Here is a 24,835-nt window from a genome sequence, read left to right on the forward strand (position 1 = left end):
TGTGTAAAATTCCTAAACTACCCCTAATAGGAATATATATATTTTATATATATAATTGGTAAATACATATACATATATTATATATATGTATATGTATTACCTTATATATATAAAATATATATATACAAAATTACAAGTTTGATTACATAATTTAACACCTCCCCTCAAACTTAGGGCAAGATGATCGATAGTTTGCCAAGAAGGAAGTTGAACCGCGGAGCGCACAAGGCTTTAGTAAAGAAATCTACCAACTGATATTCGGACGCGACATAAGGGAGATCAATAACTCCTCGGAGATATGCTTCACGAACATAGTGACAGTCCATTTCGATGTGTTTAGTTCGCTCATGAAAGGTGTGATTCTTTGCAATGTAGATTGCACTCTTGTTGTCGCAGCACAACTTGGTGGGTCCTTCAATTGTGATCCTCATGTCTTCTAGCAATTGGTGAATCCAAACAATCTCCATGGTAGTAGTTGTCATGGCACGATATTCAACTTCAGTTGAGGAGAACGACACCTTTTGTTGCTTCTTGCATCTCCACAAAATTAGTGAGTCTCCTAAAAATACACAAAAACCAGTGGTGGAGTGACGGTTATTTGGGTCACCTCCCCAATCAGAGTCAGTATAAGCAATCAATTTTAAATCGGATGAAGAGGACAGAAAAACTCCCTTATTTAGAGTACCCTTTATGTATCTTACGACTCGCAAGATGGCACTCATGTGAACTGATGTAGGCGCATGCTGAAACTGACTTGCAGTATGGACTGCATGGGATATATCTGGTCTGGTAATACTCAGATACATCAAAGATCCTACAAGCTGTCTGTAGGGTGTAGGATCCGAAAGAGGAACCCCATCATCAATTTTCATTTTTGCCCCTACTACTGCAGGAGTTTCGCAAAACATCTCATCTGTAATACCTGACCTGTCAATGATCTCAGAAGCAAGCTTAGTTTGAGATAAGAAGTAACCTCTAGGAGAGTATGCTACTTCAATCCCCAAAAAGTAAGTTAGAAAACCCAAATTAGACATTTCAAATTTATCTTTCAAGATAGACTTTATACTTTTAACCCCATTAGAATCACTCCCAGTGATGAGCATGTCATCAACATATAATAATAAAATCACAATCCCTGCATTGGATTTTCTAACAAATAGAGCAGTGTCTGTAAAGCAAGAAACAAATCCATTTTCGATCATTGCAGAGTTAAACCTATCATACCAGGCCTTGGGGGCTTGTTTTAGGCCATAAAGTGCTTTTTGAAGACGAAACACTTTTCCCTTGGGAGTCTCCATCCCAGGTGGAGCATCCATGTAAACTTCTTCGTTTAAATCACCATTTAAAAGTGCATTTTTAACATCCATTTGATAGATGTTCCATTTGTTGATAGAAGCAGCGGTTATAAGACATCGAACAATGACCATACAAGCTACAGGAGCAAAAGTTTCTTCATAGTCAATACCATACTCTTGACTATATCCTTTTGCAACCAAATGAGCTTTATATCTTTCAAGGGATCCGTCACTTTTAGTCTTTACCTTGAAGACCCATCTGCACCCTATTGTTTTCTTACCTTTAGGAAGATTTTGAAACTCCCAAGTTTTAGCTTTTCTCAGAGCTTCAAGTTCATTGTTCATTGCACTAATCCATTCAGGGTACTTATGTGCTTCTTCAAAATTTCTAGGTTCTATATAAGAATGAATGACACTAAGACATGCTCTATATTTAGGTGAAAAAGAGTTATAGGAAATAAACCTAGAAGAAGTCTTTCTACTTCTTTCGGTTCTACGAGGAATTACTTCATTCTGAGAAGCACTTGGACCAGTATCATCATATCTTTCAAGAGCACTTCTGAAGTTGTTTCGATCTCTATGAGTATAGGTGATAGGGTCTTTAGGTAACCCTTCATCAGCATGTTGATGTGATGAAGGGAGAAAATGGACGTTTTCCTCAGTTTCAAATTCATTTAAGTTACCTTGATCTGACTCATCATCACTAGAGTCATCATCTTTATTCAATAAATCAAATAGAAAAAAATAGTCCATATTCTCATTATGAGATTCGCCACGTTCGAATCCACTAAGATTTTCCAAAAAACTCACATTTTTGGAAACATATAGTTTATCACTTTTGACATCATAACAACGAAAGCCCTTTTGGGTTTCAGAATAGCTAAGAAAGGCACAAGGAATGGCCTTAGGAGAAAGTTTGTCATTTTTATCAGTAAGAACAAAACATTTACATCCAAAGACTCTCAACCTGCTATAATCAGGTTCCTTCTCGTACAATTTTTACAAAGGGAGAAATTTTGTCTAAATTTTTCGATGGAAGTCTGTTTATCAGATAGACAGAGGTAAGGGTTGCCTCAGCCCAGAGATTCTTTGGAATGTTTTGTGAAATGAGTAAAGTTCTAGTGGTTTCAATGATGTGCCTATGCTTTCGTTCGACTAACCCATTTTGTTGGGGGGTTTTCGGACAAGATTTTTGGTGAAGAATACCAAAATTTTCAAGATAACTTTTGAATTCATTTGAGAGGTATTCTCCTCCAGAGTCGGACCTAAGGATTTTTAGGGATCCATTGAATTGATTTAGAATCATCATATGAAAGCTTTTAAAAGTTGAGAAAACTTCATGTTTATGTTTAAGGAAATAAATCCAACAAAACCTAGTATAGTCATCCACAAAGATCACATAGTATGAAAATCCTCCTTTTGATATTACAGGAGCCGGACCCCATACATCAGAATGAACAATTTCAAAAGGTTTTGTCGTAAACATGGATCTTTGAGAAAAAGGCAAACACTTCATTTTCCCAAGAATACATTCATTACATATAAAATCACTTTTACAAAGATGTTTAATAAAAGGCAAATAGGAGATTTTAACAATATTGGGATGACCCAATCTCTTATGCCATACATGAATATCTTTGTTTTGAACAACATTACAAAATTGACTCTTGGGAACTTGAAGAAAATCAACGTAGTAGAGGTCTCCTCTTCTAGAGCCTTCCCCAATCAATCTCTCGGACTGACGATCCTGTATTCAACATTTATTAGAAGAGAATTTTATATCGCAACCATGGTCCGAGAGTTGGGAGACGGAAAGAAGATTTAAATTAAGTTTTGGGATAAGACGAATTTTTGGAACAAAAAAATATTGTCTTTTAAAATTGCCTATTCCTTTAATCTCAAGAGGTGTTCCATCCGCGGTTGAGACAAAGGATGGAAGAGTATTTTTAGAAAAATTTGAAAGGGAGCAAGTACTTGGGGTCATGTGAAAGGATGCTCCGGAATCTAAAAGCCAAGATGTCTTACCGGGAGAAGAAGATGACATAGTGGCTCCGGAAATGCCTCCCTTGAGAAGAGGTTGCAAAGCATCTACGATTTGTTGAAGAGAAAGATGCTCACTTGATGAAGGTCGTTCTTCCGCTTGAGATGCCATAGCCGTTGCAATAAATTTCTTCCATTTAGGACATACAAGTTTGATATGTCCCGGTTCTTTACAAAAGTGGCAAGTCAACTTGCTATAGTCCCTCTTGCCATATCGATCATTTCCTCCTTGGTTCTTGAAATGAGGAGGTCTATAGGTCTTCACGTTATTCCCCGGTCTTGACACGACATTAACCAATTCACCATCTTCTTGAGCGGAAGAGGTAACAAGAATGCTAGGATTATTCTTGCTAATCCCGATACGGGTTTCTTCACCACTTAGCTGGGTGATAACATCTTCAAGGGAGGGAGATGTAAAAGCGGAGAGAAGAGAGGACCGAACTTGTTCAAATTCAGGTCTAAGGCTGTTTAGAAAATTGAAAAATCGGTCTTCCTCAAGTTGTTTGTGCCTTAACTCGATAGCTTCTCCACTCCATTTTGGTTCAAGGATGACAAGCTCGTCCCAAATAGAGGATAATTCGGCAAAGTACTCTCGAATGGTCATATCATTTTGTTGGAGGGTTAAAGTCCTCTTTTGGAGAAAGTACTTGTGAGATAAGTCTCTTGAAGTGTACATTTTCTCAAAGCTTCAGAAGCTTTTTTAAATTTGATGATATTGGCGTTAATCTTGGTCTCAACGGATGAAAAAATCCAAGATAAGATCTTGAAGTTCTTCATTTCCCAATCATCATGCCTTTTTGAATATTCTTCAAGAGCCTTTAGTCTCTTATCCCCTTCAAGGATCTTAATATCCCCTTCTTCAATGATGGTGATTTTGGGTTCCGGTTCCGGTATTGAACCATGAATGTAACCCCAAAGCCCCTTTCCTTTAATATGGGCTTCCATATTACTGGCCCAAATATGATAGTTTGAGCCATTAAGCTTAAACCCAAGAGAGAAATGGGAGTCTTTTTCGCCCATTAGAGATGAAAGAAGACAAGAAATAATACGTACCTTAATTATTTTCCACGTCTTTCTTGATAAAAGAGGCTTCTAAAATATTGCCCGAAGAAGATGATCCACTTCAATCTCAAAAAGCTTGAAGGCACACTTTTCAAGATACTCAAACGGAGGAAAATCACAATTACTTCTTCAACGAGGCTCTGATACCATGTAAAAGTATCTTCAACAAGATACTATAGTCGATGGAAAGATATAAATGTGTGAACATACACACACCAAGAACAGTTGGAACACTTGTGCACAAAAAGCACAAAATACGAAATCACAAATGTGCAAATGCACTCATAAGTTTCATAGGCAATAAACCCCAACACCCTTGAGAGAAATACAAGAGGGAGTGCCCATCTTTATAGGACTTGAGGAGACCTTGGAGGGGGGCTCCACATAGTCGTTGGAGCCCCTCCAACGGTCACAAATGTGACCGTTGGAGGGGTCCAACGACTAGTGTGTTGGGCCACTCCCAAGAGAGTACAATGCATTAAATTAAAAGAAAAAGGAATAAAGAAAAAGAAAAAGAAAAAGAAAAAGGGAAAATACAAAAACATATTCTCGAAAAAGAATGTGTAAAATTCCTAAACTACCCCTAATAGGAATATATATATATTATATATATATATAATTGGTAAATACATATACATATATTATATATATGTATATGTATTACCTTATATATATAAAATATATATACGAAATTACAAGTTTGATTACATAATTTAACAGATACAACCAACACATTATCTTTTAACAGTTAACAATAATGAAATAACTTTTCATCGTTTTTCTTTCGGGTCCAGGTCTCTATAATTATGACCCTGAGTGCGTTGACCACTCCGGGTGCCGCACCCGCACCCGTGTCGCGTCGACGTGGGTGCGGCACCCTATTGGCCAAATCCCTGTGACATCGGTAACAAGGGACACAAGTCCCCTACGTATATACAACTAAAGGGAGCCAAACTAGTTGTTGGCAGCTCCCAATGGCTAGAAGCCCTAATGACTAAAATGTCCTTAAGGGCAAACAAAAGGACAAATAAAAAAAAATAAAAGGAAAATGCACAAATTACCCTAAATACATTCTAGATATATTTATATGTATGCATGTATGTATGTATGTATAACATGTATATACATACATGTGTGCTATACACACACACACACACACACACACATATATATATATATACACACACATACAGACACACATACATTAACAATCCGATACTGGTTTGAATGTGTTAATGAATTGTCCTGGTGTGTCGGCACAAGATGCGCATGCAAGTGCAGTGTCCGTGTGATATCAGTTTCAATGTATTTAAGCTTTAATAGGGGTGTAAATTATTTACTATAACCTAAAAAAATGCTACATGTTTGCATGCGTACGTATAGTTTATCTAGTTGTAAACTAGTTATATTGACATTAGCATCTTTTAACTGATTGAAATGACAAAAACACCCTTAAAAGCAATTATTGGTTGTGTTTTGAGATCCAAAGGAAGCAAGATAGCACATTCACTTCACCCTATTTTCTTTAATTTTTTTCATTTCATCTTTATTTTCTCTTGTTCTGAATCCCTTTTTCCTTTCCTGCCACTGTACCCTGCCTTTCTTTTCCTCTCATAACCTGTTTGAAAAGAATTATGGCTGATCATTTCTATTCAAGCCCAAATTATGCGAATATAATGCTGACTTGCATGCACGTCTATTCTCAACACCATATATCCATTTTTTCTTTATGTCATTCTCAAATCTTTAGAAGGAAAACAGGCATCTGTTCCTTCTCTTTCTTCAGTCACTTGCCTCTTCATCAATGATTATTGACATTTTCATTCATGAAATGGAAGGGGGAGAAGGGGGGTGGGGGATGGGAGGACTATGACATCAAACTTGACAAAGTCCTTTATCAACTTTGTGGCACCAAAATTGATATAACAGATTTTTTTAAACTACATCTTTTTGCTACACAGCATTCTTTCTGTTCTTTCTGATCGTCTCTTTCACTAGTACTTTATGTGGTGGCCACCGATCTCCATAAGCTCCTCTTTTCTGTTCGTGACCCTATAGATTCCATTGATAGGCTGATTTGTCTCTCCAATGTGCCATGCTACATAACCACAAAACTGGGGCATCCTAACCAGGTGATGATCAAGTAGTTTTTCACATTTCTATTCTAGTTTCATTTGCATGAGGGAGATGATGCACCTACCGTGCAAATGTACATGGGCATGAATGCATTAGAGAAATGGATACCTTAATTTTGTAAAAGAAAAGTAAATAGGAATGCACTTACCTATTAAACTATTGAAAGTATTACAGATATATTTGTATATACTTAGTACATTTTACAGTATATATTAAACTATGCATGGATACATAACACTTCTAATGTGTAAAATATCATCTTTTTTTCTGGTTGAAACTTTGATAGGCAAACTGGGAGATAACCCCATGTTATTCGAACCCCAGACCACTTGATAGTGCAACCTAATCATCCAGCTATCGCATTGGACCCCAACATCTATGGGTTTACCAAGTCAAGTTTGTTGGTCATTGAGAAATACAAAGAAAGTGATAACTGTGTTAAATTAAAAAAATAGTAATTAACAACAAAATCAAGGAATTGCGGATGCAATTGTCTGAAGTTATGGGCTTGATGTTTACCATGTTTTGACACATGTTTGTCTCTGTCCATGAATTATTAATGCATTTCAGGTGTCAATCCTTGTTGGCTTAGGTATTGCAGGCTGAATGATGTACAAGAAATAATTCACTGATATTCAATATATATAATCTTGACACTGACTTGTCACTATTTCAGTTTCATGTGAAGAGCACTGGTTTACCATGTTACTTAAATTCAAGTTTCACCTAATGAGCACTAGTTATTTCTGTCTTCAGCAAACACCTGCTCACTTTCTGGTATCTGGCCCATTAATTGTGCTGTCTTATCATCTTATTGATTTTAAGGATTAGTGCTTGTGGTACTGCATGTCATATTTCCAATAGCATGGTTTTTCTTGCGTGGTTTCTTCTCATGGTTAAACTCTGTTCTTCTGTTTGTGCAAAAGTGGCCAAGAAACCTCCTTCATGAGTTTCTAATGAGTGCCCTCTAAGTTCCTGGTAACATTTGACTGTAATTGGTGATAAATTACTTGTCTATATCTCTTTCCTTCATGTCTTTCATCAAGATTAAAGAGAATGCTTTTGCTACCTATAGAAATAAAGAGTGGAACTAGACATGGAGATTTAAGGTGAGCTAATGAACATAATGGCTGTTCTGACTTTTGACTGCTTGATGAGGAACAAACTTCTTTACATTAAGATTGTTGCTGAGTTTTTTTTTTTGCAAGGACGCTGGGGGCCTACCCCTGATTTCTATTAATAATAAGATAAAGCATTACATTCGATCACCCATTACAGGAAGCCAATCAGGTGGCTTGTCCTTCCACAATAAATCATTACATGTACGTAACATAAAAGAACTTCCCCCATAGCCAATAAAGGCCCCTTACAAAGCACCTTCTCAAGGTAAAAGCATGAACTAGCACTAGCTGCAGCTGACAACCGATGACCCTCTCTTGCTGCTGAGATAAACCTGCACCACTTAGAGGAGTTAGAAACTACTCCTTGCAGCCCCCCCTGAATCTCTGAGAACCTATGTCACATGGGTGCGGGTGCTGGTGCGGGTGCGACACGGGTGCGGCACAATTTTAAAATTTTTGGACACGGGGACTCGGCAAAATATATATATATATATATATATATATATATATATATATATATATATATATATATATATATAAAATTTTATTTTATTTTTAAAATGCCACAGCTGACAGCATAGTCTGTGTGTCTGTGCACAGGCACAGGCACAGGCACAGGCATAGACTGTGCACTGTGCACAGGCACAGACTGTGCACTGTGCACAGGCACAGCACTGTGCACAGGCTGTGACTGTGCACACTGCACAGCACTGTGCACAGGCACAGGCATAGACTGTGCACAGGCTGTGACTGTGCACACTGCACAGACTGTGCACAGTCACAGTCAGGCAGCACAGTCACAGTCTGCACTGTGCCTTTTTTTATATATATTTTTAAGCAAAAAAAAATAAAAAAATGGTTTTTTAGGGACATTTTTGGACTCGGTCAAAGTTGACCGAGTCCAAAATGTGGACGGACTCGGCCTGGACTCGTTGACCGAGTCCGACTCGGCATTGACCGAGTCCGGGCCGAGTCCGAAGCCGCACCCGAGTCCGCACCCGTGTCGGGGCGTGTCGACTCGGGTGCGGCACCTCCTTAGCCGAGTCCGTGTGACATAGCTGAGAACACACCACCACATTCAGCTTCTATTACCTCTGTGTTGCCCAACCTTTTAAACCCACCATTAATCATGAATTTATCAGCAGTAGCAAAGGACACTAAATCATATCCTCTAAACGAAACTGAAGCAAACCAAATAGAGATAAGGACGTGATCCTCCATCTAGTACTGTTATGAAATCAGACCTGTCATAACAAACAACTTCAGTTTGTTGCTCATTGCATGTAAGACCCACAATTTTTCAGTATCTTTCTGAAGAAATTCACGAGGCATTTCCAGGTGAAAATAACATCTATACTCAAAATGCGAATCAAACCGATTCCTGCGAGCTAGATATACTTAGGGTATTTGTATCTTCGCGAATATATGCTCAAACCGTCAGGGAGCCATAACTTCCTCCCTGGATAAAATCAAGAGATTTGTATGAGCCAACTTTCTTAGTTACGTCAATACGAAGAAAATGACGTACTTAGAATTTTTCTGAAAAAAATCGCCGAAAACCCGAATTTTTTGTGGGACCCACGGGAAAATGTTGGTGGGACCCACGAAAATATTCCTCAAAAAATATCTTGTGGGTCCCATGAAATATCCTATGTGGGCTCCACACAAAGGAACCTCTTGGAATTAAAAAGAAGCCAAGGGCAAAGGGGTAAATGGGAAACTTGGAGCCCAAGTTTGAGAAACTTGAGAATCAAGTCTTGTGGGCTATAAAAAGGCATTCTCCCCTCTCTCTAAAACCATAATTTTCGACCCCCCCTCTCTCTCCTAAACCTCCCCCAGTAAGCCCAAGTGGGTCTGAGTCAGACCTGGCCTGAGCCTGCCTGATCTGGTCCTAGCCTGCTTGACCTGGTCCAAACCCAGTTGACTTGACTTAAACCTAGTTGGATTTAAAGTCAAAGTCCCTTTTGGTCCAAAAACCTGGTTTGATTTTCTGAACCCAGACCCAGCCAGCTTGAGCTAAGTCCAAACCTGTTGAACTCAGTTGACTTGGATCGAACCCAGTTTGGTTCAAACCACTTGGGTTGAGTAGCTTGACCTACTCTTCCTCTTTCTCAACTAGGTTGACCTCATCTGACCTAGTTTAACCTCTCGAAGGAAGGTTCAAACCCCGTTTGAAGCAGTCAGAGCGTTTTGGAGTCGTTTCTTCAGCGATTTGAAGTAAGTTCGCTTCGTTGATCCATCTCTCTCAAATATTTGCTTGTTTGTATATAGCATATACTTTCTGAAGTAGTATTTCACCCTAGTCCTTGGTTGAGCCCTCTAGGACACTTCAGTGTTCACGCGCTCGCTTTGTGACTATCGTCGGATATATATGTTTAAATGCGCAGTATATGCGTTCTTAAAAATAGTATATTGCCCTAGTTTTTTATTGAACCTTCTAGGACACTTCGGTGTTCACACGCTCACCTTATAACTATCGTTGGATACCGATCTTGGTGTATATCTTCTGAAAATAACCGTCGCGCCTTATATCGCCAAGGCTCGTGTAATTTACTATTTGCCGTCACGTCGTATGATACCAAGGCTTCTTGCTTTCTGCAATTTTCGATTATGTACTTTCAATTTTGCACTTAAATTATGTCGTCATGTTGAATGACGCCAAGGCTCTTGCTTTCTGCAAATATATATGTAGAATATTTTGTTCGGTTACACACTCCGAACAATAAGTATATGCATTTCCTTTACGCTGCCGCCATATAAAGCACATGCTTTTGCTTATATTACATATATGGCACACAAATGAGCGTTCAAATGAAGATCAACTCCAAATCGCCGATATGATTCTCTTACCGCTCATCGATCAAGATTTTGCTTGACGAATGAACCCCTATTGGAAAGGCTTCACTTTTGCGCAAAATCGCTTTTTTGTAAAGACTAAGTTATTTGCGTATGGCCTGTCTATGGTCCAAGGTTCCAATCAACCTTGATGGATGCGGCGTAAGCACGACAGTGTGCATTCATCACCGAGTTAAACGTAGCGATTTCCCCACCAAAGATGGGAGATGTCACTAAAATGGTTAAAAGAAACACACGCTTTCTCCATCAAAGAGAGAAATACTGCTGGAATTTCTGAAGAAGCTAGAAATAACTCAAAAAGAACGTAGCAGGTCACTCCGTCATACAGAGGAGTTGCTATCCAGTTCGTTGAACACTTTCTACAACGTAGAAAAGATCGTCGCACTCCTGTCGTTGGAGCAGAGGAGGTGCTGGCGAAATGGTTGACAGAAGAGTTGCCGAAACCAGTTAAATAGTACAACGATGCCCGTTGTTGGAACGATGCCAGAATGACTCCTCTCTGATACCTGTAAGGGCACCTTACTCGTAAGGGCTGTTGCGCCAGAGTAGTGGTTGTGCCGTGATTAGGTTATGAGCTCGTTGCGTAAAAATACGTCGAGCAGCCGATCCCTTGAGATCGAGTCATATGCATGCTCATTGAGAACTGTTATACAAACAGACTCGTAAGGGCCACAAAGTCAAAGTGTGTTGTTTTCACTCGAAAGAGGTGAGATGCTTGTGATGGCCACAGTGCTGAGAGCAGAGTTAAGATACATATGAATAAAACTTAAGGTCACATATACCTCGCGGTTGATGATCGTGTTAGGTTATCCCCCTCGGTTGATGACCGTGATTGGAGCATACTGAATGGGGTCGGGTACATATCTCCATAGTACTGAGACATGAGCTGCCTAAAATGACATGCAATATCTGACCACGTAATCGTAAGACTGACAGACCCCTTCAAGAATTAGGGTCATTGTGGAATGACAGTGATGGTACAACCTTGAGTGACACGTATTGACTTTGGACCTGATAGAGTCCACGATCATGGTTTTAAAACCCGTGACTCGGAACTCGACTCGTTCTTTATTGACTCGTGACTCGGCGGGTCAACTCGGTGACTCGGACCGGGTTTTGTTAACTTTTGATTTTAAAAGAAAAACAATATATAAATTATCATTTAAACATATAAAAGTTTGTAGAATGACTTAATTACTAGTGTAATTGATTAATAAGTAAAATAACATCAAGTAAAACTATATCTAACTTATAATTACTCATCTAATAGCAAGAAATCGAACAACCAAGCAAAACAATAATTCAATATTTCAATAGAAATAAGCCCTAAAGTAAAGTTAAGTTACAAAGTTCATAAATATAAAGTTAATGATCATAACACAATGACAAAATCAAATTTCAAACATCCAAAATTCATCCACTTTTACAAAATATGATATCTCAATTCTCAAGTCAAGAGTCAATGACTCAAATCTCAAATAGAGGCGAAGTGATATTATTTGGAACTTCATTTGAATCAATTCTTGAGTTGGAAGTAGAAATTAATGGCTGAATTGGAGTACTAGTGGTTGCATTTTCCCTTGCATCTTCATCTTCAACTCCATCACCACCTTCGTCATCAATAAGATTAGCTTCTTCAATGTTTTCAACTTCCATCTCCAAGTCTCTTAAGAAATCCTTCATTCAATAAAATATGACACATTTGAGTTAACATGCAATAGAGAAAGACAAAAAACTAAATTAAAACAATTTTAATCAAGTTAAAATATCAAACAAACTTTTACGGTTTTACCTCATCTCCATCTAAAACTCCTTATTCATGACCCATTCATCCATTGGTGTTTGCAAATATATATTGTCCAAAGAAATTGGGTCAAGACGTGTTCTCTTTAATTGCTTTTCTCTGAGACGTAAATTATAATGGACAAACACTAAGTCATTAAGTTTCTTTTGGGCTAATCTATTTCTTCTCTTAGTGTGAATTTGATCAAAGGTACTCTAATTTCGTTCACATCCAGATGAAGAACATGTTTGACTAACTATACGAATAACAATTTTTTGAAGATCGAGGGCACATATTCCATGCATTTTCCACCACATTGCTGCATAAAGCCAAAACACACAAAAATGAAAAGTTGATTAAAGAAATATTCTTTTGCACAACACAACAATAATGTTAAAGATAAATCACCTGACTTATGCTCATCTCTAGTCATAACAACTATAGAAGTACTAAAATCTGCACTTGCGTCTTCAAATAACTCAAGTTGCTTGCATGCTCTTACTCTAGCTGAAATATTTGGCTCCAACTTCTCAATACATTGAATTAAACCACGCCTTACTTCAGGATGCTTTGTGAATTACATGAAATAGTGCAAATAGTCAAATACATTAAATTGGTAATTGATAAAAGAAAGTTCATATTCAAAATTTAAAACAATTAATAAAAAGATATAAACAAATACATACCTTAGAAAATTGTGGACTATAGTTGTATTTGGGATTGAGATAGTATGCTGCTGCATGAAGAGGGTGATGATGTTGATTTTCTCAACGATTGTCAATTATTTTCCAATAAGGTTTATACTTTTTCTCGTCATTGTCATGAATTTCTTTTATAGCCTCTTTGGCTCTATTAATAGCTTCATAAAGATAACCCATTGTAGGATTTTCTTCTCCATCGACCATTCTCAAAACTTTGACCAGAGGTTCTATAGTTTTAACAGTTGATTCTACGACTCTCCAAAAATTACTATTCAATATAATATCCTCCATCTCTTTTTCCTCAGCAAATGATGAATATTTTGAATTGTTCCATTCATCTGATGCCATCATTTTTCTAAGACCACTTCGATGTTTTAGCAAAGATTGAAGCATGATAAAATTAGTGGCAAATCTTGTAGTAACTGGTCTTAGAATTTCTTTCTTATTAGAAAATTGAGTCCTCATTAGGTTCAAAACAAAAGTATGATTGTAGATGAACTTCGTGATCCTTTTTCCTTTTTCCACACATCCAGCTATGTTTTTTATCTTAGAAAAATCTTCAAGCATGAGATCTATGCAATGAGCTGCACAAGGAGTCTAAAATATGGTTTTCCTCCTATCCTCCAACATCTTTCCAGCTGCTTGATAGTTGGCTGCATTATCTGTGATTATCTGTCATTTTTTAATTTCAAAACATTATTAACATACTAGACAAATTATAAATATCAATGTTTAATAGAAAATTACAAAAGAACAGAATAATATACCTGAACAACATTCTCTGCACATATTGTTTCCACCACTTCATCAAATAATTTTAATAAATTTTCTCGATTTTTCACGATACTTGTTGCATCAACTGATTTCAAGAAATAAATGCCCCTTGGACAATGAACCAAAAAATTTATCAATGTCCTTTGTGTTGCATCTTTCCAACCATCAGCCATAATAGAACAACCCATTTCAGCCCAAGACTCCTTGTATTCTTTGAAATAATCATCAATTTTTTTAATTTCTTCTTGTAACAATCTTCCAGAAATCTCAGATGAAGAAGGCGACTTCAATCCCATTCCTACTGAGGAACAAACTTTAATCATCTTCGTAAAGTAAGGAGAATTGGCTGCGTTGAAAGGAATGGCTGAATGATAAAAAAATCTCGCAATAGCTGAACATAACCTATCTCTAGCTTTTTTATCCAAAGCTACTTTTATTCCAAGTTGTTTCATTGATGGAGACCCTGCCTTCACTTGAACAAAAGCATCAAGATTATGCTTTGGGGCATCATTCATCAAATTTTTTTCCCTTTATATATCTTTTCTCAGAAGACTCGTCACTTTCATCTGACAAGTCCATATCATTATCATTTACTTCAACAAAGGAACCAATCTCATTTACAATATTTCTCTTATATAATTTGTGTTCCTTAAATGACTCCAAATTCTTACGAAATTTTTTTCTTACAGATTCTTCGACTTTGTCACATGGTTTCGCCTCTCTTTTAATACCAGCAAGATGATACTTAAGTCTATTAATGTCATCATTCATTTGTTTTGTACACCAAGTACATTGTACCCTCTTCTTTTTCTTATCAAGTGGTAAACCAAAATCCCATACATGGTCCTTTCCTTTAGTGAATGCTATTGGAGTCCTTGAAGATCCTTCTTCTGACATTTCTTTGATGATTTGATAAATCTAAAACTTTTAAATTTGAAAAGTTAAAAACATACGTACGGTTAGTAGATTATGCACAAACCCACCAAGGAAAGTTAAAAACATAGTGTCATACAAGTATAAAACTAAAACTATACATGGTACACTACATAATGCACACAAACTGAACACTGTATATGCTCATCAACACAAGCAAGTTATCATTTTTTTTTACTATTAACACTAGCACGATCAAGTTATCAACAACAAAAAAAACCATTAGTGCATGCTTCGTTGCCAAAAAAAATAAATAATGGATCCATGCTAATTTTTTTGTCAAATTTGTTTGGTTAAAATAGCGAAAGAAATGATGGCATATTATTTCACAACTTCAGCAGCCTACATCTTCAACAGTGAGAATAAAGCAAACCCAATCTTGGCTGCATCTATCAAGGATAAGAACAAGAAATATGCAATGCTATTGATTTATTTACAAACTACCAAATAGCCATATTGAATTTCTCCAGAATATGATGGTGAAAAAAATAAACAAAAGCCTTCAAAGAAAAGTGTCCACAGAAAAAGAAGAGGTCTACAACATTGACATACACACAAGCAGAAAAAATAGAACTGCATCTCTTATACAAACATAGATAATAGAAATGTTCACAACGATATTTATATATTTGACAGGCTGCTATTCAAAATGGAAAAAAGTACCCCTGGTGATGTACAATTTATGTAACCATGTGGAAGTTCTCAATGCAAAAATCCAGTGAACTTGTCATATATTTATTAAAGGCTGAGGAATTTGACTTGCAGTATTTGTGTGTCTGTGCCTAGTTTTCAATGTGTATTTCAGTGTGCAGGAATAACAATTCAGCTCCTGAAGTCATCAGAATTTGGTGAAAGCAAGAACGTGCTGTAAAAATGAGCACCATTAGGTCTAGTGTCAAAATTTAACATTTTGATTGGATGGAAACTTGGTGCTGCATCCACATGGTTGCACTGTCACTCCTCAAACATCTAACTTTGATTTAGATGGGTGATGCTCTTTAATTATTAGGCACGCTTGATCAAGACACCACACCATTAGTTCGTGAGTCAAATTTTAACTGTTTAGTTGCATAAAAAACGCATGTTCCTGAGTTTATCTTTTTCCTTTGCCTTCAGAACTTCATTTGTTTAATCTTTAAGGACCACCAAGTAACTTGGTACGCCTATTTACTCAACCACGCGTTTTTGCCTCGTTTTCATGCTCATGGATTGAGGGGGGGGGGGAGATAGTAGGGCAGAACAGGATGGCCTTGAAATACGTCCAAAATTATTTGCTCTTTGTTGACACCTCAAGTTTTTCTCGGGTTATCAACCAACTGTTGTTACCCTGTGAGGCGTACGCTTCAAGTACTGAGGCGTACGCCTCGCCTGTGAGGCGTACGCCTCACAGGCGATGTCGCAGCAGCCGAAGGACCACCTTGAATCCTTTACAAAACTCGCTGGAAAATCTTGTCGGAAATTATCGCAGCGGCAGAAAGAAATACAAAAGGGGAAAATTTGAAAAAACATACCTGGTGGCGTCGAAAAATGTCGCCGATGGACTATTTTTGCTGAAGAAGATACGTCGGAGCTACGACGATGCCTTATATTCACCGTCGATGTGCCTTCGTCGGCGACTTGGCGTCACTGTTCACGCCGGAGTTAATGTTCGCGATGCAAATACAAAACGAAGAAAAATAAACACTGTTCACGCTGGCGTCACTGTTCACGTCGGCATCACTGCTCACGCCGGAAACTCCTTTCCGGCGTCGCTTTTCTTGCCGGATGGCTGAAGCTGCAGCCGCACCTTCTCAACTTTTCCTCTCTTCAGTCGAGGTTTAAACACAATGAACAGTGAAAACCTAAAGGGTTTTCACATTTCGTTAACAATTTAAAGGGTAAAATAATTAATATTGCGAAAATGCCATTAAAACAAATCGTCTGAGTTGTCCGATTATTTTTGACCCATGACTCGTCCCGAGTCGCGCGAGTCCTCCAGCGAGTTTTATAAATCCAAAAACGACAGACCTCGCCCGAGTCCTGCGTGACTCGTGACTCGGTCGAGTCAAGCTGAGTCATGCCCGAGTCTTGGCCACCCGAGTATGCCTTACCGGGTTGACCCGCTAGAGGGCCGAGCCGAGCCGAGTCAACGAGTTGACTCGGCGAGTTTTTAAACATTGTCCACGATGGCCTCAGTCACTAATGAGTTTTGAGGTCGTGGTTATCCTTAAGATCTAAGGATTGAACCCAACTACTGCAAGTAGATGATGCATCCGAATATGGGCCTAGTAGGGTTCTCCCGGTTGAAATACACCGGCCTACTATAGATAGGGTCAACATGCCTCTATGATATATAAAATACATGAAATAATCAACCCCCAGAACGTCGAGCTGATGCCCGAACAATTCTTCGGCTGCGTATCAAGGGTGGAAGAGGTTAAATATCAAAACAATGCATTAGTTCTAGGTTCAGCGATGCTTGAATGTATGAGTGGATGAACGTTATTGAGTCAAGTCTTGTATAACCTTTGTGAAGGTGTCATGATCGGTATACGACTGGGCAAAGACCCGTGTTGTATCCGCACGACTAAGCGAAGCTCGATGAACTGTCCTTAGATGCGTAGGATACGAATGTGTCAAGTATAAAGACTTGAGCACGACATTCAGCCCGAAAGAGGCTTGCGCTAAGTCATGAAGACTTGAGCGAGAGATCCAAATCACAGCCCTGAAGAGGCTTGCGCTAAGTCATGAAGACTTGAGCGATTGTTTAACTCATAGCCCTGAGGAGGCTCTTGTGATCTACGCTAAGTCATGGAGACTTGATCGTCGTTATTACGAACTGCGACCCTGAGTGGTCAATGTATTTAATTGAGTTAAATGGATGCATGATTGCTTGCTTACCAGACCATCAGTGGTTCAGACCCCGTTTAACGAGGATTTCAGGCGTTGAACCTGCGTTGCGATATGTAGAGCAATGCGGCATCGAGTTCCAGGGTTTTTCTAGACAAAGTTATACTGCTTCCTTTTATTGAACCTATACTGCTTTCCCAAACAGGCAGTGATGTAATAAACATGTGGTTTTCGATAAAACAGAACACTTTGGTGGTCAATGAGTTGTTTGGCCACATACCTGTAATGTGCCTGGAGTTTTCAAAAAACTGACGGCTCATTATCGTCTGATTCCGCTGCAAAGAAAAAAAATCATGAAAATTTTAACTTAGCTTTGTTTTGGAAATCCGGGGCGTTACATTGCAACCGGCCCGTCAAGGGCACAATAAATCAACACAAGACTTCCAGACAATGTCACCAACAACCCCCAGCCCAGGAACTTCTCCATCATGATAAGCTTTATTTCTTAACTTCCATATGTGCCAGCATACTACATGAAACACTACGACCCAACAATTCTTCATCCAAGGAACACTACATTTCAAACTCATCCACCATTTGAGCGCTTGAACAATTTCAGAGTGAGGAACTCTACTTGCCAAAGAGAGAACAAACATGTTTTCAAATATTCTGTGATACACGAGGAAAATAAGTGCTTGCTATCCTCCTCCAATTTAAAGCACAATGGGCACCTACTGGGCAAAGAAACCGTAAAGAGCTTCAGACGGTCCTGAGTGAGAAGTCTCCCACGACACGCTAGATATACCACCCATGAGGCCCTAGGTGGAACTCTTCACCCACACAAGCATGTACCAGTTCTGAGAGTCAGCTTGGCATCGGATGTTGTCCCATATTTCACATCTAGAGAGATGCTTGACACCACATGAGCCTTTCTAGCAAAGCTGGTCACTATCAGCCGATAACCTAAAAGACTGAACTTGAGACCAAAAAACATTGAGATCCGCAAATGGAGGATGCCAATTCTGAAGCAGTCACAATCCATCTTTAACAGTAAGTTTCCTCACATTAGACAATGTCCTAACCTCTTGTTCAGAAAGCAAAGACACAAGAGGGGCCAATCCATGGGTCTGTCCAAAACCGGACAGACTCCATTCGAAACCCGACATGAAGTCAAAGGTTCGATATTTTTCCAGCCCCAGAATCCGTCTCCGGGTTAACACCCCACATACTCCTAAAACAGAGATACTTGGTCCTCATAAATTCTGCCCACAAGGATTCTTTACACAGAACAACAATTGCTAATTTGGCCAAATAGGCTGCATTCAACTCTTCGATCCTACACAGCCCAATGCCCCCTTCCTCCTTGGGTTTACATAGCACCTCCCAAGCAACCAGGTGAGGAAGACTCCCAAAGTCATAGTCCTGCCATAAAAAGTTCTTAAAGAGAGACTCAAGTTGACCAATAACTTTCTTAGGAAGTTTAAAGGAAAACAGCCAAAAGACAAGAATACTAGTCAATGTATTTGAATCAACAAAATTCTTCCTGCATATGACATCTTCGATTTCCAAGCGTCAAATCTTTGCTGAACTTTATTTGCAAACTGCTGGCACACATCTGAATTTAACATAGCCCGACAAAGAGGTAAACCCAAATATTGCAGTGGCAAATGACCCACCTTACACCTCGTTACCGAAGCCACACGATCCACTAAGAGATGATCCACATTAAGAGGCACCAAAACCGTTTTTTCATTATTGATTTTCATGCCATCTGCCTTCTCAAAATCTGGCAGAATATTTTTAATTAACCACACCTGATCCTCTGTTGGCTTGCAAAAAAAACAACACATCGTCCACAAAAAATAAATGGGATATATGTTGATCAACAAGGGGGAGCTCAACCACTTCCAACTGATTGTTTAACACTCAAGTTAAGACATCTAGAGAGGCGTTCCATGACAATCAAGAATAAATAAGGCGATAAAGGATCACCTTGCCTTAGACCACATGTGCTCCAAATTTTTTCCCCGGGCTGCCATTAACCACCACATGATAGGAAGCTGAATTCACGCATAACATAACTCTATGTATCCATTGAGGGTTAAACCCAAGCCGCAAAAGCGAACTCAATGAAATTCCACAAAACTCTATCATAAGCTTTAGATAAATCAAGCTTTAAACAAAGAGCAGGGGTTTTCTTCTTACCAGTGGAGTGAACAATTTCATGTGCCAATAAAATACTTTCTCTGGGTATCCTTTTATTTTAGAAAAATTCCTTGATTTTTAGAGATTATTCTAGTAAGAATATCTCTCATACGATTCACCATCACCTTTGAAATAATTTTATATAAAAAATTGCATAAGGCGATAGGACGAAAATCCTTAAGTTGCTCAGCACCATGAAACTTAGGAATAAGGGAAATAAGGGTGTTCACATTCTTAACAATATTACCCTTTACGAAAAAAATCTTTGACTGCAGCAACCACATCCCTACCAACAATATTCCAACATTTTTGGAAGAACAGTCCGGGAAATCCATCCGGGCCAAGGGATTTCTTGCCATTAGCTTGGATACCGCTATCTGAATCTCCTCCTCCGAAACAGGTGTCAATAGCATCTCGTTCTCAGCTTCCGAAACCAAAAGACCATCGTGAATCAACATCCCATCAAATCTGTCCTCTTCCTCCTGAAAAAGATGCTGAAAAAATCTGGAGCACTCACCTTCAATTGCATGGAACCATTAACCAACAGTCTATTTATATGATTATATTGGCGTCTTCCTTTAACCGAAGCCATGATTTTTTTTGTATTTTTATCACCCTCTTTAAGCCAAATATGTGTTAATCATTATTGGACTGTGCATATTAGTAATATATTGCTTATTGACATGGAAACTGCTTATTCTAATCAAATACTGTATGTTCAGGTTCACCAAGAGATTTCTCCAGTTGTCTTGACAGTTATCTCAAGCTTGGTTCCCATACTAATGAATGCACAGGTGTGATACCCTTCTGTTTATCTACTGTGACATTTAAGTCTGGAGATTTATTATACATATGCTCAATCTGTAATCACCCTGTTGACATAGCAGGGTCTCAACAAGTCACTGCTAGAAAATAGTGCAATCACGCTTGGACGGCTTGGCTGGATCTGTCCAGATATTGTATCTCCACATATGGAACATTTCATGCAATCATGGTGTGCTGCTTTATGCATGTAAGTGTTAGTTACTTCGTTTCAGGGTAATGCCAACCTCTCTCTCTCTCTCTCTCTGCTGATTGTGACAATGAATTTGAACATATTGGAGCTATCTGCTGGGGCTGTAGTCAAAATGTCATGTGACAAAATTCCATCCAATGTTTTTGCCATGCTGAAAAAGAAAATGGAGGAGAAGATGGTTTGGTGACATTTAGGCCTATGTTCTTGATTAAGATCTTTTCCACATTGAATCTGTCGATACTTCTGGTTATTTTCAGATTTAAGTACCTATTGATTATCATCAACATTCTCCCCTCCCATTTGGGGAACTAATTTCTCTATTTATTCTTAATTCTTCACAGCTTAAATCCATCATGTGCCCTTTGTGGTTCAAAGTAAATGGTTTACATTTTTCTACAGAGATTTAGAATAATACAAGTTATAAGATATGCTCAACATACTCTTCTAGTGATACTTTGAACGTGTGGGTTGATCATGAGTTGCTGTTTAATTAGCAAAACACAGTGTAGCTATGCTATTACTTGCTATATTAAAATTTGTATGAGAGTTAAGACTAGGGGTGCACAATGAGCCGAGCTAGCTTGAGCTCGGCTTGGGCTTGACTTGATTAAGTCGGCTCAGACTCCTCCGGTAGGTAAACGAGCCGAGCTTGAACAAAATCTCAGTCTCGTTAAATATAAACGAGCCAAGGTTGATCAAGCTTTAAAACTCGATTAAGCTCGTTTAATGCAGTTGTCATGAAAATTTTTACTATATGTACAATTTTTGTTCCATTTAAATGACAAAATCTGGCTTCACCCAATTGGTTAGGGCGGTAAATGTCTTATTCTATGAGGGGCGGAGTTCAATTTCATCCGTTCACATGCTTATTTCAATTTTTTTTACAACAAATCATCTCGGCTCGAGCCAAGATCGTAACCAAGGTGTTCAAGCTCGGCTCGAGCCGAGCTTGAACATACCTTTTTTTAAACGAGCCGAGCTTTTTGAGCCTAAGCTCAGCTCGAGCTCGGCTCTTGTGCACCCTAGTTGAGACCTTTAGTTCTCTTTTTCTCTTTTGCACTTGTATGTGCAGTATAAAATTTTCTTATGGAGACTCCTGTGCAGGATACGTGATGATGTTGAGAAAGAGGATGCTTTTCGTGGTCTCTGTGCTATGGTATGTAGCTGCATTTACAAATGATGATGTAATGACTGTTCTTGCTTAAAAGATTCACTTTTTTCAGGTTAGGGCTAATCCATCTGGTGCACTAAACAGTCTCATTCCGATGCTCAAAGCTATTGCAAGCTGGCATGTAAGAAAAATGCTGTCTCCAAAGTTTGTATCTACTAATTAAACAAGAAACAATCCTAAGGAGGCAGGCAGCATCTTGCTTGACCTCCTAGATGTTATCCCAGAGATGGAGATTGGAGAGTGCCTGATTCATGTAGTGGCTAAATGCCTGACACTCACTGCTATCCGCTGTTGAGCATAGTGCATCTCTGTAGAAAAGCATGATATTTTCTCTGGCTCTCCTTTTCTATCATTACATCTATATACTGTTATATGAAAAGTAAAGGCATAGACACACGTTAGGCACTTGCTTGCACAGTTTCACATGTGCACAGAATATCCATGCAATTTTTTATCTGATCTTTGTTTTTAATCTGCAGGAAATAAGAAGTGAAGACCTACACAATGAGATTTGCCAGGTTTTGCAGGGTTACAAGCAGGTGCACAGATCATTCTCCACACTTTTTTATACATTTACTGTAATAAATAAATTTTCTGAGATGCAGCTATTTTTTACAAGCATTATAGAGAGTAAGTTTGCAATGCCAGTTACATGAATATTTTCTGCAGATGCTAGGGAACGGGGCATGGGAACAATGTGTGTCCTCTTTGGATCCTGCTGTTAGGGAAAGGCTGTCAAAATATCGTGTAATACATTTGAGTTAAAATGTATTCTTTGTAAATGTGCGTCAGTGGACCCAATGATCTCGGGTGCTTCTGTTCGTTGATCTTGAGTAAGGATGCTGTATGGCATGTTGGGTTCAGGGAAGTCATCATTTGCCCAGGCTTGTGATGGATGTTGGAGCAAGACCCCAATCATGTTTAAAGCAAGAGGAAGCCCTGGTAGTGTTTATCAGGGGTGGATGCATGTCCAGGTGTGCGGATTTTCAAGCGCTTCTGGGATGTCTGACCCCCTATTTACATTTATACAGTGATTCCCATTCATCCTCTTTGTGATTTTTTTAAAATTTCTATAATTGTGGTTCTTTGTTATCGATAGGCCAGTTTTCTGTCATGGTTTAACTAAATCCAGTTAGGGAGTTGGTAGAGTTCAGAAGAGTTGCCTGCAGTTCTTTGGAGTTTTGAGGCTTGGTAATCTTAATTGTTGTTTTGAGCTTGAACGTTGTAATTTGGGCTTGTAATTTGACACCTTGAATAATTTGATGCAAAGGATTTTTACAGTGTTTAATAATTTTGATTTCACTATTTGTGAAGTAGTTCATGTCTTGAATGTGTTATTAATCTTGCTTGTACAGTTCACATGCTTTAATAATTATTAATTATGCTTTTTACACAAACTGACAGTGAACTTGAACTTTTCATTATTTTTTATTGATTACACGGGAAAAGATCTCTCTCTCTCTCTCTCTCTCTCTCTCTCTCTCTCTCTCTCTCTCTCTCTCTCTCTCTCTCTCTCGTGGTACTGAACCTGCGCTATACACTTGATTTACATAGATCTGATTTTCAAAACCAAGCACCTAATCTTTGGATCGTGTTTAACATAATATATCTACTGTTTTCATAGAGTTAAAAAGTTTATTCCATGATGATGTTTTGGGCCATTTGTAAACTATCTTTATTCTCGTGAATTGTGAGCTGGAAAATTTTCATCTTGAAAATTGGATCTTATGGTATATTAGATATGATTAAACCTACTAATATAATAATTAAGCCGTGTCAGACACATTTGTATGGTTACATACTTGGATATAAACATGTTTTCCTTTGATAGGTAAGCTGGGGTACTTAGGCCTAACATTTAATGGTTAGATTCAGGCAAACAAGGGTATGTACAGTGGGATGGTATTGTGGTTCCGAACTAGCTTGTAATCTCTTCTCCCCCCCCCCCCCCCCCCTCTGAATGAACATTGTCTGAACAAATTGTGTCTTACCAAAATTTTGTCCCGTCTTCAATGATTCTGAGTCACCAAATTATTTTGTTAATCTGGTTTTCAGAGTTTTATATTGCAACTATTTTAAGGTCCTGCATTTTGTCAGATTTTCAGCTATTTGTTTTCTTGATTTTGAGTTTCTAAACTTCACTTTGAAATTGCCCGAGACGATTGGCCCAAAACAAGACACAAGCATGTTACCGTGAATAGGTAGCCTCCGAAGCTATTTCACCAACCAGTGCTTTTATTTTGTTCTTGAAAGTTACCTGCTTGAAATCTTGATCTTAACGTCTTAGATGGGGCCATTGGCATTCAAATGTAGCTGGACCATATCTGTAAATGCAAATAGAACTTTCGTACGTTTGTAATCAATATTTGTGCAGCCCATGCTGGATCACAAGGATGCATAGCGGCAACACTTTAGAATGACAAAATGATGGCAGCCAAATTCCCATGAGAAATTGAATTTTTGTATCTCACAATTTTTATCAGAAATAATTGTCACAGATAAACTTAAAAATTAGCAAAAAATTGTAAATGAAATTAAAACAATATATAAAGACAAACAACCGTTTTCCTGCTACTGTCAGATCGTGTTATTTGGATGTTGTAAATGGCTGGCAAAATATCGTCTGATATTTTTCCGACCTTTCCGAGAATACCTCGGTATTTGTCAGACTGCAAGGATAACAGACACTGAAACAACTTTTAGTATGCTTAAATATAGCCAGAGTGACAAAAGTTTGAAACGGCAAAATATTGGCAGCCAAAAACTCGTGAAATAATATTTTTTTTTCGAAACATGTAGCATTTTTTCCAGAAAAATATCTGCAATAATAAAATAAAAAAGAAGAAATACAGATAAAAAGTATTTACAAATAAAAAACATGAGTTTTTTGTGAGAAATAGCTGTTTAAAACACA

The 24,835-nt window shown here is 38.3% G+C and overlaps 1 protein-coding gene across 2 annotated transcripts in view; it reads left to right on the plus strand.

The window, feature by feature from the left end:
• The window catches only part of LOC149847133 (transportin-1-like), a 101,537-nt gene extending 78,325 nt beyond the window's left edge, over positions 1-23,212 (plus strand). For both annotated transcript variants that reach the window (XM_089996841.1, XM_089996840.1), the window contains 6 exons: positions 20,458-20,529; positions 20,623-20,747; positions 21,855-21,906; positions 21,974-22,042; positions 22,401-22,460; positions 22,591-23,212. In XM_089996841.1, the coding sequence (XP_089852967.1) occupies positions 20,458-20,529; positions 20,623-20,747; positions 21,855-21,906; positions 21,974-22,042; positions 22,401-22,460; positions 22,591-22,686 (474 nt within the window). In that variant the 3' untranslated portion in view covers positions 22,687-23,212. The remainder of the gene's footprint in view (positions 1-20,457; positions 20,530-20,622; positions 20,748-21,854; positions 21,907-21,973; positions 22,043-22,400; positions 22,461-22,590) is intronic.
• The last annotated feature ends 1,623 nt before the right edge of the window (positions 23,213-24,835 follow it).

The sequence above is a fragment of the Nuphar pumila genome, chromosome 2 (genome assembly GCF_984573655.1).
Source record: "Nuphar pumila chromosome 2, dmNupPumi1.hap1.1, whole genome shotgun sequence".
Lineage (NCBI taxonomy): Eukaryota > Viridiplantae > Streptophyta > Magnoliopsida > Nymphaeales > Nymphaeaceae > Nuphar > Nuphar pumila.